The 15,357-nt window shown below is 42.0% G+C and overlaps 2 protein-coding genes across 2 annotated transcripts in view; one reads left to right on the top strand and one right to left on the bottom strand.

Annotated features, from left to right (window-relative positions):
* The window catches only part of LOC310870869 (ATP-dependent zinc metalloprotease YME1L1-like), a 157,508-nt gene that overhangs the window by 93,241 nt on the left and 48,910 nt on the right, over positions 1-15,357 (bottom strand). The gene's annotated exons all lie outside the window — the stretch shown is intronic.
* The window catches only part of mpp7b (MAGUK p55 scaffold protein 7b), a gene marked incomplete at both ends in the record, with an annotated part of 32,732 nt that overhangs the window by 8,377 nt on the left and 8,998 nt on the right, over positions 1-15,357 (top strand). Inside the window, 10 exons of the mRNA XM_083782656.1 lie at positions 1,166-1,247; positions 2,752-2,837; positions 3,435-3,631; positions 3,944-4,126; positions 7,268-7,293; positions 8,739-8,900; positions 11,592-11,672; positions 11,967-12,060; positions 12,584-12,692; positions 13,098-13,214. Of these exons, the coding sequence (XP_083638782.1) occupies positions 1,166-1,247; positions 2,752-2,837; positions 3,435-3,631; positions 3,944-4,126; positions 7,268-7,293; positions 8,739-8,900; positions 11,592-11,672; positions 11,967-12,060; positions 12,584-12,692; positions 13,098-13,214 (1,137 nt within the window). The remainder of the gene's footprint in view (positions 1-1,165; positions 1,248-2,751; positions 2,838-3,434; positions 3,632-3,943; positions 4,127-7,267; positions 7,294-8,738; positions 8,901-11,591; positions 11,673-11,966; positions 12,061-12,583; positions 12,693-13,097; positions 13,215-15,357) is intronic.

Raw genomic sequence — 15,357 nt, 5'->3', positions numbered from 1 at the left:
GCATCGCAGCGGCATGCAAAACAAGCAAGCCCATATGGATGATGTAGAAAAATGCAGGTATTAAAGTTAAGACAACCATGTAAGAGGGCGACTGGCCTTGAAACCGTGCAATTTGTCCAGCAACAACATCTGATGCACCGAGACAGTTGAAAGCAATAAGAAAAAGTAGTCAGAGAGAGTCCAAACAGAATGCGTCTGTGCGGCCACTGAATTTATGTCATGTTGTCAAATGCGAGACCACTAAAGCCGCACGCAAGCAAAGGTGTAGCCAGGACCAAAGCCCCCGGCTGGAGGGGAAAACATAAGGAAAGAGGTTTGCGCAACGGCCTGGATCACCTTTGTCTCTGGGGCTGCTGCAAACTTTTTTCATCCTTTCTAAAGTCAATTCTTCCATATCTCAGTTGCCATATATCTGCTGTGACACTACGCAGTTACACATTGTTATAAAAGTTTGTGTGTGTGTGTGTGTGTGTGTGTGTGTGTGTGTGTGTGTGTGTGTGTGTGTGTGTGTGTGTGTGCGTGCGTGCGTGCACGGTGTATATCATGCATCCATATGTGCATGCTTAAGTGTCAACGATTCAGCTCAGACCAGCCATTCATTGCCAATAATGGAGAACATACTTTTGTATTGATCCCAAAACTAGATGGAAGGGGACTGACCCGTTTGTGACATGCCTCCTTGATTGATCCAGCATGTGGCCATTTTCCAGACAGAAGGGTTACACCCCGCCGTTAGTTGATTGTAGTCAACTACATAAGATGCTCTTTTCCATTGTGATTCCCCGTTCAACCCACTCAACATCTGTTGAAAATAATGCTGATTTGGATAACCTTTTCCAGCCATTCGTTGCACAAAATGCAGCCGGCCGCCTAAATGGCCACGTCTTTATACAAATAACTCTCGCTGGAACGAAGTGACTTTATGGGAGTATTTGTGTCTGGACTCTTAATAGAACCAACATGCTCCTAATTTCTACGCCGTCCATTTGTGGCTCTCTTGCCGTTCGTCTATTCATCAGCCACTGGCTTGTCTCTTTGCTCACCCTCCATCCATCCATCACCACTCCCACCTGCACCTCCATTTCTCACACACACACACACACACACACACACACACACACACACACACACACACACACACACACACACACACACACACACACAGGGGGCCACAATTAAGAGGGATGAATCCACCGGAGCGATTGTTGTGGCAAGGATCATGATAGGCGGAGCTGCAGCGAGGAGTGGTGAGCATTGCAAACTGTTGTTCATAACAGAAGTCTACTGAAAACATATTGTGTTGTTGTTATCCCACAGGAGTTAGCTGATTTTTGGTGCATATGACACCCACGTGTGACTATAAGTGTAAATCAAGTCTTTTCGTGGTGCATAATACAATCCTGGCATTACTTCAAAGGAAGAGGTGGGGTGGTTCTGGATCTGGAATGGCAGATACAGTTGAGTCATCTGGTTGTGTTGAGGGGCCTGCAGTCATAGAATGCAACATCTGTGATTGGATAAATATGCCCTCTCACCTGCCCTCCTTTCTCCTAACATCTCCTAACTGTGGTGCACAGACATTAACAAGGTACATTTTGAGTACTGTACAGGCCCACTTCTTAAGTGCAATTTTGTGTATCTGTACTTTACTTGGAGTATAATTGTGCTTTTTTGGATACTTAGGATTTTCACTCCACTACATTTCAAAGACAGATAGATAGGCTATTGTACTTTTGACATTTGAAATTTGTACTTAACTTTTTACACTACACTTCAGGGAAGGGAAAGGGTACATTATGAATGAACCACTTAAGCCCTTCGCTAAGCTTGTGAGTTTGTTGAGCTGCTATTTTCACTAATTTTACTCACTTGAACTCAAGTACAAATCAACTTGAGCCAGGTTTCTGAGCTGCGGTCAGGCTGTGCTGCCACAAAGCCACCACAGGGTGACTCACACTCCTTTTCCCCCAAGCTATCAGATCTCTGAACTGTATTTAACCAATTAAGGGGGTTATGACATAAATAAATCTACGTTTACGTTGTTTCTTTTTTCTTTTGGCATAGTATTTCTATATTTGTGTACATTTGACTCACTGGAGAAAAGGAGTAGTGAAGTGGTTGAACATTTTTGATCACATTAACCTGCGTCTTGGGGCGTATAGTCCATTGAAATATTTGCATTACTGTAAATGCAAAATCAAAATCGGTGATGTGTCGCCCTAGCTGACAATTTTAGACCCAAATTGTTTCTGGCCATCATGGGAACATTAAACCCTCTATACTTAGTATACTTAAATGGACCTGAGTTGCAACTGTCAATCTACACCAAATGTCTTCGATCTACAAGCACACAATGTGTTGTGTTGCATCGCGTTGTGACACAACACATCCAGTATGAGGCAAGAGGCATAAACATAAGGCCTCACTCACACTGACAACATTTGTCTTGTGTCTTGTCCGTGTTTAATGGCCGCCCCAATGCATTTCCAATGGAAGTCACATAGTTTGACAAAACATTTTTGTTTGATGGCTGTGTTGTGCCCCCCTCCCCCGCATCAAACAAAAATGTTTTGTCAAACCATGTGACTTCCATTGGAAATGCATTGGGGCGGCAAGACACAAGACAAATGTTGTATGCATGTTTCAACAGTGTGAGTGAGGCCTTAGATCCATCTGCATAGGGTGAATGTCAGATACCGGACAACATAAATAAACATTTACGACGTTTGTGCTTTTCTTTTTTAATTAAAGGTTTGATCCATGAAGGAGATGAGCTGAAAGAAGTCAATGGAGTATCAGTCGAGAACAAGAAACCAAGAGAGATCCTTCCACTCCTTGTTAGTCTAACCGTTTCTCTGAATGTTTTGTATTTTGTTTGTTTCCATTTAAGTTATCTCTCAATTCAATGGGCTATATTGAGATATAAAACATATGTGTACACCAAGCTGTTACATTGCACATCTCTCTCTCTCTCTCTCTATTGACGGCTGTTGTCCTTTGTGTTTCAAGGCTCTATCAAAGGGTGACGTTAAATTCACAGTGATTCCTGCTCCCACCAAGGAAGACCTTTCTACAAATAAAAAGGTATATATATACTGTATAAAGGTATATATATATATATATATATATATATGTATATATATATATATATATATATAGCTTTCACAACAAATAGGTTTCCCTGTCGACTCAAACAATTAACCACTGTACATTGTTGTACAACGAATAGCGAAAGTACCAGATCTATAAGCTAAAGATGTAATTTTTGACCTATAATGACATGCCCAAAATAGGACAATAAAGAGTTACAAGTACAATATTAGAATCCGAGATGTAGTGGAGTAGAAGTATAAAATAATATGAACAAAATGCAATACTTCACCACCGACTATAGCACGGTTCTGATAAGTATCTGCTGATTGTGTTCTTCCCAGGGGTTTGTGCGGACTCTGTTCGACTATGATCCCAGGGAGGATCCCACCGTTCCCTGTAAGGAGGCGGCACTCAGCTTCAAGAGGGGCGACGTCCTCCAGATCGTCAGCCGAGAGGATGACACCTGGTGGCAGGCTTGTCACCATGCAGATGGCAACACCTGTGCAGGCCTCATCCCCTCACAACAGCTCCACGAAAGGTGGGTCTCTGTATTTATCCATCCATTAGTCGTCTAATATGTACACCGGCCGGTATACTGTATCCATCCATCCATTACCTCTTGCCAACATTGCACGTTGTACTGCTACGGTAAGAGAAAGAAGAACGTGGTTGACTCTGCACAGTGTCAGGCACCCGGAACTGGTAGCGATCGAGCGAACTGACTCTGTGGGAGCCAACCCAAGGCGCAGCTTTGAGGGAAAAAGGCCCTCAGCTTACGTAGACAGCTTACGTAGACGTTGCGCTATCCCGCCCTGTCTTATTTTTTTATTCTCTCCCCGTTTCCCTACAGGAGAGTTGCCCTACAACGACCTCAAGCTTTGTTCGCGTCCCAACGAGCCAACAGGCCAACAGGTGAACAGCAAACATATCTCCACATAACCTCCACCCAAATCCCCCACCTGCAAAGAATAAAAGAGCCCATTAAACACTTTCCAATAAACCTATCCGAGAACTTTCGGCCCAGAGACAAGAGGTGAAAGGTGGTGGCTAAAGGTCACGGTCAAAGTGAATGTCACGGGTGAGCAGCTCCCACCCCCACTGTTGTACTCATCCTGTCCTGTTCTCTCCACATGCTGCACAGATGATGAGCAAGGTACTGTCATCTCCTGTTCTGTTCCTCTCAAAATCTGATAATTTGCTTTAGATAGAATGTTCTCCTTGTCTGGTTTTGGAAAGTTTAACCACTTAGAAATGATCAATCAATACAGGGAGTGAGCTTCGTTCCAGCACTTGACATCACTGTGGAAAACGGTTGAACGTTATTAGCCAAACCAAGACCTCTGCTTACAAAATATTGAAACTTTTAAAGGATGAACTCATTCTTGAAATATTGACTAATGGATTTCAGGTAGCTCTCGTTTTTCAAAACCCTGAGCAAACAATTCCTGTTCCCAAATCGTTTAAATAATTATTTTAACTTAAGATAGCAAATAGCTTCAACAACATCTCATGATGTAATTTACTTTAACGCCAGCAATCACTGGTGTTCATCGTCATACTATGAATATCATTTAAGTTAAAACTGTTGTTAGTCGTCGTTGTCTCTGTTTACACTGCGACATTGTTGCTGACATTTGAACATCTGGGTCAAACTCAGAACATGTGCTCATGCTGCCAGTATGATATTTCAGATTTACGAATAGCCTATATGTCATTGTCTTGTGGCTATATCCATAATTCCTCCCTCCCCCCCCTCTCTCTCTCTTGCTTCCTCTTTTTCCAGTTATGGAAGACTCAGACTATGGGGGTATAACAGGACTCAACATTGGTGAGAATTTCTGACTTTCACCCTGACACGCTGGAGAAAGGATGGAATGAACCCCGGGCAGGAAACTGAACCGTAGTTCTATTTACAAATCAGGTTATGTGATTTAGTTTTTGTGGTTCAGAGAGTTGGAGGATATGGACTAGAACAGCAAATGAGATTTTGAAACGCTGTACCATTTCCCCCATGATTGCTTAGGCTCATGGATCGGATCAAATTCAATTTATGGATCGGATGAGCTGTGTGCTTGTGCTTGACAGTGCCTGCGTACGCCCGTGTTTTGCGTGGGTCTATGGCTGATTGTGAAAAGGCCCTTGTGCGTATGAGGCAAGGTGAATCGCAGATGTTGCATTATATCAATTGTAGGAGTCATATGTATTTAATTATTAAATACATATGACTCCTACAATTGATGAAATACAGATTATTACATTTTAATAATCTGTATTTCATCTTCCTCAGGCCAGGCAGGGCCAGGTTCCCCACATGAATGTGGTTCAGAGTCAGACTCTGTCTTTCCTCTAAGTCTGAGCTCCAAACTATTATTGATCAGAACCACGGTCTCTCTCTCTCTCTCTCTCTCTCTCTCTCAAAACAGCCGATCTGCAAGCTCATGTTGCAATGCTTTGTGAGCTTGTAGATCGGGTATTTCCGTTGAATGTTTAGCCCACAAACGGGATATGTGGTTGAAATATGCCATGAGATTGATGGCACACATGCACGCAATTCACGCATTCCCTCCACGCCCCTCAGTGCAGTGAGTAGAGTTAGTATAGGCATGTAACAATATACCGTCAATCGATTTAAATCCATTCAAACAGCTGGTGATTTAAACCGATTTAATTAATTTAAAAAAAGAAATTAAATTAAGCTCACGCAGCCATCGTGGACACCATCTTGAAAACGATGCCTTTCAAATTGTTCGTTTTCCGTACAATTTTAGTATGTTATTTAGCACACCCAATGGTAACAGCATCCATTGAAAAATCTATTCTATCAATTATTTGGGGTTCCAACCATATACTGACATATCTAATAGTGGTTTCATTGCAAACCGACCACTAGGGGGCGAGCCAAATTAGTTTGCAATGGTTTTTGAAAACCTTATGCCCATACCTAACCTGAGCTAACGTTTCTGGTCTAGAGGGGAGGGTCGCGGCTCAGATTTGCACACGATCCTGATTGGATCTCATCGATCTGTCCGTCACCCCCGGCCCCTCCTCTCCCCCCTAGTGCAGCGCTACGTCACATCATTTGGAGCGACGCCCACCCGGAAGGGTTGACTCCCACTTTTAGACCAGAGCGGCCAATGCGTTCCTCCAGGCTTTCAATTTTTACACCAACAAAAATGAAAGCCTGGTACCGAGGCTAGCCCATACCTAACACCATGCCAAAATTCAATTGTTATGATTTTTTATATATTAAATCCCAGTTTATAGGCATTTTAGCTCATTTTAGCCACCGTGGATGCCATCTTGAAAATGATGCCTTCCTGGTTGTTCGTTGTTTTTTAGTATGTTATTTAGCACACCCAATAGTAACAGAATCCATTGAAAAATCTCTTTTATCAATTATTTTGGTTTTCAACCATACGTATCCGATATTTGAGTCTGTGCAAATAGACCACTAGGGGGGGCGCCCAGTGTGTTTGCACAGCTTTTTGAAAACCTTATACCCATAACTAACACCACACCAAAATTCAGTCACCAAAAGCCAAATCTTTACAAGTCCGCCACCTGCTATGATGAACTGCACATGTTAGACTTAAGTCCTAATCTGAAGACGTTATGCAAACTATAGCAGTTATTCAGTATGATCTGGACCAATCAGAACACCCAAAAAACAAAAAAAAACAAAATAAAGTTAAACAGAATAGATTTTGACACTACATTTGCACTGGGTCTCTGAATGTATGACTTAAAGGAGTAGTTTGGTGACTATTCAAAAATAGCAGATATACAAGCTCATAGCGTGTTACTTTGTACAATCAATTGTAGAGCTTCAAATATTTGTATATAACTATTCTTTTGAAGTGAAATTTTAACTCAAATCTTGGAATCCCTGGAATACAATATTTTGAGATGGGGCTCGGCCGCAAAATAGTATACATATCATTTTGGGGGTCCTTGACATGAAAAGGTTTGAGCACGACTGATATAGTCGACTATAGTCGAAAGTATTTAGAAGACATTTGTTATCAGCCTCAGGTCTTAATGGGTGAGCCTCCAGGACTCCAAATACTAAAATTGCTTATAAAAGAAAACAGAAATTGGCTAATTAATGTTAAGCGCTGGAGTATTTTTCAATGGAGGAGATCTGCTCCTAATTTTGTGTCTGTTTGCTTTTCAGCGTATGCCAGATCATATCAGATCATGGTCGGTACACGCTGTAATGTTGTTTTCCCTCTTAGTGCAGATCTTATTTCCTTATATACAGAACTAACAACTCTGATTTTCCGTCTAACATGGTCTTTTTTTTTTTCATTCTCTATTACCCTCGCATGGACCCTGTGTGAAATTGTCAGTTTGAGTCACTCATCAGCAGCATGTCAACAAAACCTTGCAAACCCAGAGAGCAGACCAAACAAACAAAGCAGGGCAAAAGGACAGATTATGTTTACGGAGTGAAATTACAGCTGATGTCTAAACAGTCCTGGCACCATCAGTTTAGGAACATAATGGACGAGGAGGCCGGGGCCCAAACGGAACCAAAACCACATTCACATGGCAGATGCACAAGACACTGCTTGTCAACAGACAGCCTATACAAGCCATGCGTGACAGAATTATTCCAGAATGCTCAATTTCCCAACTTGTCATGTCTTCTCCTCGCGTTCCGCCGGGAGTGGTGCAGCAGGCCTATAGCGCTTGTGGACAGATTAGAGGTGGCAGTGTTCCGGGGTTTGTTGACATACAGATGGCTGTCAGCCTTATGCACTCTGGTATTCACTCAATGTGTCAGTGGTGGAAAAAGTACTCAAATGTTTTACTTAAGTAAAAGTATCAATACTGCAAAATGTTAATATAAAGAAATATAAATAAAAGTCCAGAATTTAACATTTACTTGAGTAAAAGTACATAAGTACGGTATTGGCCCTTAGATCTCCATATATGGAGCTGACCTGTTCTGACATTCCATATGTTGATCTGACCTCATCAAACCCTGTAACACGCTCCATATATGGCCATATATGGCCACCCATCCAGGTGCTATCCCTGCCTGCACCAATACAACATCTCTACTTCTACGCCTCTCTATTTTGACTCGGATCTCTGACCTATTCTTTTGATCTCGATTGTTAACTATTAACTTTTTCAACTCAAATGTATCATTATTAATTATTAAATCTTCCCCTTCTGTTCTCAAGTTCTATTGCTAACGAGCACACACACACACACACACACACACACACACATGGGACTGATTATAATACTCCGCCACATACTGATGTGGGCTGGGTAGAAATATGGCTGGAGTTTATTTAGAGATATAACAGGAAGGCACTGGATTAGTGCAAATGTCAGGGTAGTATTTGTATAAATTATCATGTAAGTGCTCAAATCATTCCAGAGATCTAGCAAAGTTGCCACAAAGTAGATGAAATTGCAGTCTTGACACTCACTGGAAAAATGTTGGGACTGTGGTTTGTTACTCAACACAAGCCAGGTTACTGACGTTATTAATGATGCCATTATTACGGGGGACAAATTGACACAGAATCATTGTGCACCCCGTCTCTCATCGAGAGGGACTACTTAACAATATGAGTATGACACATTACAATAACTCTTTCCGTATCTTCCACACGTATGTATCTCAGCTGCATTGAGGAGGAGTTTCCGACTGGGAAGAAGAGAAGCACGGGCCAGGAGGAGAAGGAGTTTAGGCATGGAGGGCTTGGCCCCCAGCACTCCCACCTACATGGAGGTGGTGCCCTACCGCAGAGATCCGAAGGACAGACACCGCCTCGTCCTTCTGGTCGGTAAGAGAAGATACAGCCACATAGTTTAGGTGTTGCGTTGATGCCCTTGTTGTTGGGATTATCCCCGTAATGGAATTCTCAAACGTGTGTCGTGGCTGTTGATAGAGACTTTGGCCACCACATACAGTAGGCCACAACCTGGACTCATTTAAAGCACCATGTAATTAGCTCATTAAATCACTTTCCATGCTGTGTTTGGATTGACGAACCATATTGCCATACGGTATGTGTATAGTATACCACTGACAAGTTCTGTATGCATACCTTTGGCAAAACCATGGACCATATGCACTAGGCCGCAAAATTAAATCCTGAATGAAATGTATACCCAAGTGCAGTCCAAGATTACCAGATTGTCCAATGGCCTGATAGTCCAGGCAGTGTATTCAAGAGGCTTTTAGTTTATTTAATAAAAACAAAAACACACACATTCACGGCTGAGCATGCCGTGGTTAAAAGAATCAATAATGCATTGATGATTAATGGTTTTCAGTCTTGATTGGGAGAAAAATCCACCTCCATCAGTGTAAACCAAACACTGTCAGAATACTGGAGTTAAAATATATCGTGGTCCCAAAGGTTGCTTAGGAGCCCACCCCAGGTTAGGTTTACTGCCAGTCCAGCAGGTCTGGTGTATGTATCTTTTAGCTATATATATCTCCCGAGGGGAACTTACCATGAGGCCCGACTGCAGGCCTTTTTAATGTCATATGGCAATATGGCTGTAGGTAATCCACGGAGGAGGAAAAACTTATGGCCAAGACGAGAGATGTAGTGCGGGGGGGGGGGGGGGGGGGGGGGGGGGGTTAAAGGAAAGAGAGGGAGAGCAAGAGAGGAAGGGGAAAATGAAGAGGTGTTGTAAGCACAGAGATGTGAAGTAGAGAGATCATAGAGGGATAGATGGATGGATGGAGAGAGAGAAAGAGAGAAAGAGATGAATACGTTTTTTATAAAGTTGGCTAAGCTCTCCATCATCAAACTGGAACAGTTAAGACAGCTTGGATTTAGCTTTAGGCCGCTTTAATTGACTTGGAGTCCACCCCGACTCTGGATTCTGTTTTACCGTCTGCAGTAAAGGCTCTTCGTTGACCGGAGGTCATCAATAGGGGATATGTAGCTTATTGGCAACAAGAGTTTATAGAAAGGAAAGCCAGACTTGAAATCTCAAAAACAGGACCGGCTGGATCAGGTTTGGTTCCGTTGAAAATGTAACCTTTGTTCTAAATGCATTTTCTACCGACTTTGAACGAGACAATAGACAGTTAACTCCAGGGGGGAGCTCACTGTAGATCAAGGCCAGGCAATTAAGTCTTTATAGATCGTGTATCTTTTGAATCCGTTTGAAAAACGGACCGTTTTACTCCTCTTCAGCGTTTTAACATCGCCTGTATTAGGCATTAGCAATGTAAGAGCTGGGAGTCTATGAACCTGATAGTTTGTAATGTATTGAGGTCACGCAGCACTGTGATGGAAAAGGCAGGTATGTCAGGAATCCTGCTTTGGAGACATTAACTCCATTTCAGCCCTGATGATCACAAGAAAATCCCAGATTCTGTGTTGCGCACGTGTGCGTCTACTTCTCTACTAAAGTGTAGTATCAATACTGCAATGCAGAAATACTCTGTTACAAGTAAGTATTCAGTCTGGTATTCAAAATGTACTTGAGTAAAAGTATTGGCATCAAAATGTACCAAAAGTAAAAAGTACTCATTATGCAGAATGCCCTATTTCACAAGTATTCAAAATGTATATCCTACAAATCTTTTGAAAATAGCAGATCTATAGCCTACAAGCTCACAGCACATTGCAAAGCAAGGCACGCGTAGTGAGCTTGGAGATCGACTATTTTCATTTTTCGAATAGCCAAAGTAGGAATAAAGTGGTTAATGCATGTTTTGTAATACTAATACAAATCTAAAAAGTAACTAGTAACTAAAGTTTGCAAATAATTGTAGTAGAATAAAACGTACAATATATGCCTCTGAGATGTAGTGGTGTAGCAGTAAAAGTATTGAAAATGTAAAATAATCCAGTAGCCTACAGTAGAAATTCCTCACATTTTGCAGTACTTGAGTACATGTACTGTACTTACCGGTAGTTACTTTAACTTCATGAATGTAACTGTGCAGTGTGTCTGCATAAATGTTTGTGTGTGTGTGTGTGTGTGTGTGTGTGTGTGTGTGTGTGTGTGTGTGTGTGTGTGTGTGTGTGTGTGTGTGTGTGTGTGTGTGTGCGTGCGTGTGCGTGTATAAACGTCTTTCCGTGTCCACATCAGCATGTGCCTCATCCTAAATGCATTGCCCAGTCACAATGATACTCACACTGAAGTGTGCAAGCTTCACAGATGTCACATCATGACATGATGCTATGGATTTCCCAGAAGGCCTTGTGGGAGGACTCTGAGAACTTTGGGTGACAGATGAGAGAGAGAGAGTGTTGGTGACAGATGCAGACAGACTGAAATCAATATGGAATCAAAAGCTCTATCTGTCTGCCTTCTTTCTCTGATTCTCCTCTCTCTCTCTCTAATGATAAATACAGATGCATCACTGAATCACTAGAATGAAGGACTGTTTGATCCTGGGTTTGTCGCCAGGAAAACATTAGTGTTGAGTGCAATGTTGCATAACCCCCCCCCCCCCCCCCCTCCCTCCATTTAAAACACAGCACGTTCTGGTCTTTGTCCCACAGGACCCAGCGGGGTCGGTGTCAGTGAACTGATCAAGAGGCTTCTTCTCTCTGATCCTGAGCACTACGGCATCGCCATACCGTGTAAGATACCACGTCCAAATCCTTCGTCGTTTAACAGTATAGCCACACAGACTTGGATGAAATGACGCAGATAACGATTAATAATAACATACCAACTTATAGATTAATTTATAGAAAAAAACCTTTGATTTGTTATTTAAATGTTTTGGCGTTCATTAGCAAGCCTACGCAAGCCTACGTCTGAGGTTACGCATATAGTCGCATACCTATTCTACATACCAAACTCCATCCGTTTAAAGTACTATTCTGTCTCTCTCTCTCTCTCTCTCTCTCGCATTCTGCTCTCTCGCTCAGACACCACGCGAGAGAAGAAGAGGCTGGAGAAAGATGGGATGGACTATCATTTTATCTCGCGGCAGATGTTTGAAGAGGACATCATCAGTCATCGGTATGGGGTGCAAAGGTTCTGGAAAACTTTAAAAACTTCCATGAAGTGTTCAATTTCTTCCATGGGAAGTTAAGCTCAGTTATTGGGGAACTTCTATATGAAAATAATAAAGTTTAATAGTGAGCTTATTTCGGGAGAAAATACTGTACTGTACAAGCCCTCCTCCCTGGCCTCTGTGTGTGTGTGTGTGTGTGTGTGTGTGTGTGTTAGGCTGTGCAACAGTGACACTTGGTGGTCAACAAACACTATTTCCGTACTCGGACGGACAGACCAAGCCAGACAGCCAGGGACACACATTCTTGTCTATAGGAGTGGCTACCACCACTTAAAAAGTCACCAAGGTGTATTCTGCAAGCCAAATAGTACACCTTCCCTATGTCACTGATCACATGACACCAAGTTCTAGACCTCCATTCTAGGCAACACAAACGGAGCAGACTTTTTTATTATTTCAACTCTAAGGTATATTAATGACATAGTTCAATGTTAAATTAGTGGTCTCTCTCGCTCTCTCTCTCTCTAGGTTCATTGAATATGGCAGATACAGGGGCCACTATTATGGAATCCGTATGGACTCGGTTCTCCAGGTGATAGCGGAGAACAAGGTGTGCCTTTTAGACGTGCAGCCAAATGTGAGTGACAAAGCAGCCATTACACTTGACCAATCATCACTAGCCTTACTCAAGTAAACGATCAAACAACCAATCACAGGTAGACGTTGACTAGTGGGGTGGCTGGACAGTCAGTCATTTCAAATTTATATCGGATGATCCAATTAAAAGTTATAACAGTTACCATATTTTGCTAAAGCTGGTGTGGGGTTGCATGGGAACCACTGATACCTCCTAGAGGCTATTTTCTTTATCTGAGTGCTTGACACTCAAAACGACAATAATTTGTATTGTTTGATTTGTCCCATTTGATCCGAGGCGCTGAGTGTGAATTGTTTGTGCTCCGTGTTGTGTTAAAATGAATTCTTGTCCTGCCACACACCACCAGCCCACCACTACCCCATGCTGTGTTTCCATCACCTGCAGGTAGTGCAGCATCTGTACACCGCTGAGTTCAGGCCATACGTCGTGTTTGTGAAGCCGCCAAGGGGAACTAAATTCATCTCTGACGCTGGAGAAAACAAACCAGCCAGGATATTTTCAGTAAGGCTAACCATAATCACACATAAGCACGCACAATTTTCAAATAATATGACACTGCCACATGCATGGCTAGATACAGTATGCCACAGCCACATGACTGAGCCACACAAAATGTATATAGGAACACATTAATAGGAACAGATAAATTGGAGAATATCTAAAAGAACCTTGGAAGTCCAGCACAGTATATATCAAGCTTTCCTCTCTACAACATCTGAAAATAGCAATTCAGTAGTCAATTTTATTTATAAGTTGGCTCAAGACTACTATTTTAATTAAAAAAACTAATTGAAGTCAGTACCTCAGAGACTCTGAGAAACAGTTCTCCTGTGAGCAAGTGATTGGCGAACGAGACAAGGAAAAACTCCTCAAACCTCAAGCAGAAACCAATAGTGTTGCCACCCAACCGAACCAGTGATGTGAACTCACATCCTGTCACATCACGTAACCACTTAGCCAGTCATATCCTGTCACAACTCAAAGCCTACAGCAGCCAACAAACAACATACTGTAATTCATTGTCACTCAGCCTTTGGGCCAAAATATAGATAGATAGATCTTTATTGATTCCATGGGGGAAGTTCAGTTGCCAGTGGCAGTTCAGCAGTTAATCATTTTGGGCATAACAGTGTCATCTCCCATTCTCTGTAAGAGCTAGTTGCGCCACCATGGGCACATTGTTATTTAAATGACAGATTTGCCATGTTGGAGGAGTCAAACAATGTTTACCTATGGGAGCAAAATAAATAATATGATATAATGATGTCAGGGGACAGGGGAAACAGGTGGACCAACCGCAGTGGCCATGTTGCTGGTCAGAATTCAAGTCTAATGACTCCGCATGTCCAAGAGATATATTGTGATATATTGACAAATTAAAGTAATAATTACATTCTCATCCTCAGTTAGGAGCTTTTGTGCATATTATAGCATGACGGACGGCTGTGCATTTCAGGAGCCTAAAATATGAGATGACATGTTGAGCAGAGACAGATAAAGGAAGCCAAGAGGCTTGAACAACATCTATCAGTAATAATTGCACGAACACTTATTCTATGCTGCTGGGACTCTCAGAAATTATGTGCTGTATTGAATTTGAATGGATTTTGACTGCAAGCAGTGTGCACGCATTGAAAACGCTACGGGTGGGATTTAAGACAGCAATGTAATGATTTGACTTTTCTTACTTTACCAATAGCAATGCACCAGAGAAATAAAGCCAGTTTTAACTGGCTCTATTTAACTCCGAGTGTATAAATAGGGGTCCATTTGGTATGCATTTTTACAGTCTTTAGAGTTATAAATGGATAAACTGACATTGAGGATATTACTGTGTGGGGTCAAATGTGCCCTATGTATAAGAATACGGCAACACGTTTTTATGTATTTGGCCTTGCACTGGGACATCCTTGAGATTTGAAAAAACGGAATAAATCAAATTAGGGTCAGCACGTTATGACCCTAGACCCAATCCTCCCAATTTATCTGCCAGGTTTTCTACAAAAAAGAATTAAACTGGCCTGAGTTATCACTGTGAGAGTAAACTCACATTTCTTTTATTTGTCTTTAAATCTATAAATGGTCTGGCTCCTCTTTATTTGTCTGACCTTATTGAGGTTTATACTCCTTCTAGATCACTTCACACATTAATCATGTCACCAAGATTGCCTTTTTTCACCTTAGAAATATTGCACGAATCAGAGCCTATTTGTCCTTGGACGATGCAAAAACGCTAATCCACGCCTTAAGAAAACGACTAACAGATTACAACTTGTCCAAAATGCGGCAGCCAGAGTTTTAACTAGAACTAAGATGAGAGAACATATTACTCCAGTTTTGGCATCACTGCACTGGCTTCCGGTTGTTTTTAGGATTGATTTTAAAATTATTTTACTATTTTACTCTCAATGGTCTCGCACCTTCCTACCTACATGACTGCCTGCCTAAATATGTCCCAAACCGCCCCCTAAGGTCTTCCACCGCCGGCCTGCTCGCTTTGCCCAAAAAAATGGCAACTAAAAAATACGGGGAAGCAACTTTTTGCTTCTACGGGACGTCGGCATGGAACAAGCTCCCACTGTACCTTCGTCAGGCAGCCTCTGTAGACATTTTTAAATCCCGCCTAAAGACCCACCTCTTTACC

Source organism: Protomyctophum parallelum (assembly GCF_964188405.1).
Source record: "Protomyctophum parallelum genome assembly, chromosome: 14".
Classification (NCBI taxonomy): Eukaryota; Metazoa; Chordata; class Actinopteri; order Myctophiformes; family Myctophidae; genus Protomyctophum; species Protomyctophum parallelum.
The sequence above is the reverse complement of the archived record's forward strand: the minus strand, read 5'-3'. Positions and strand labels throughout refer to the sequence as shown.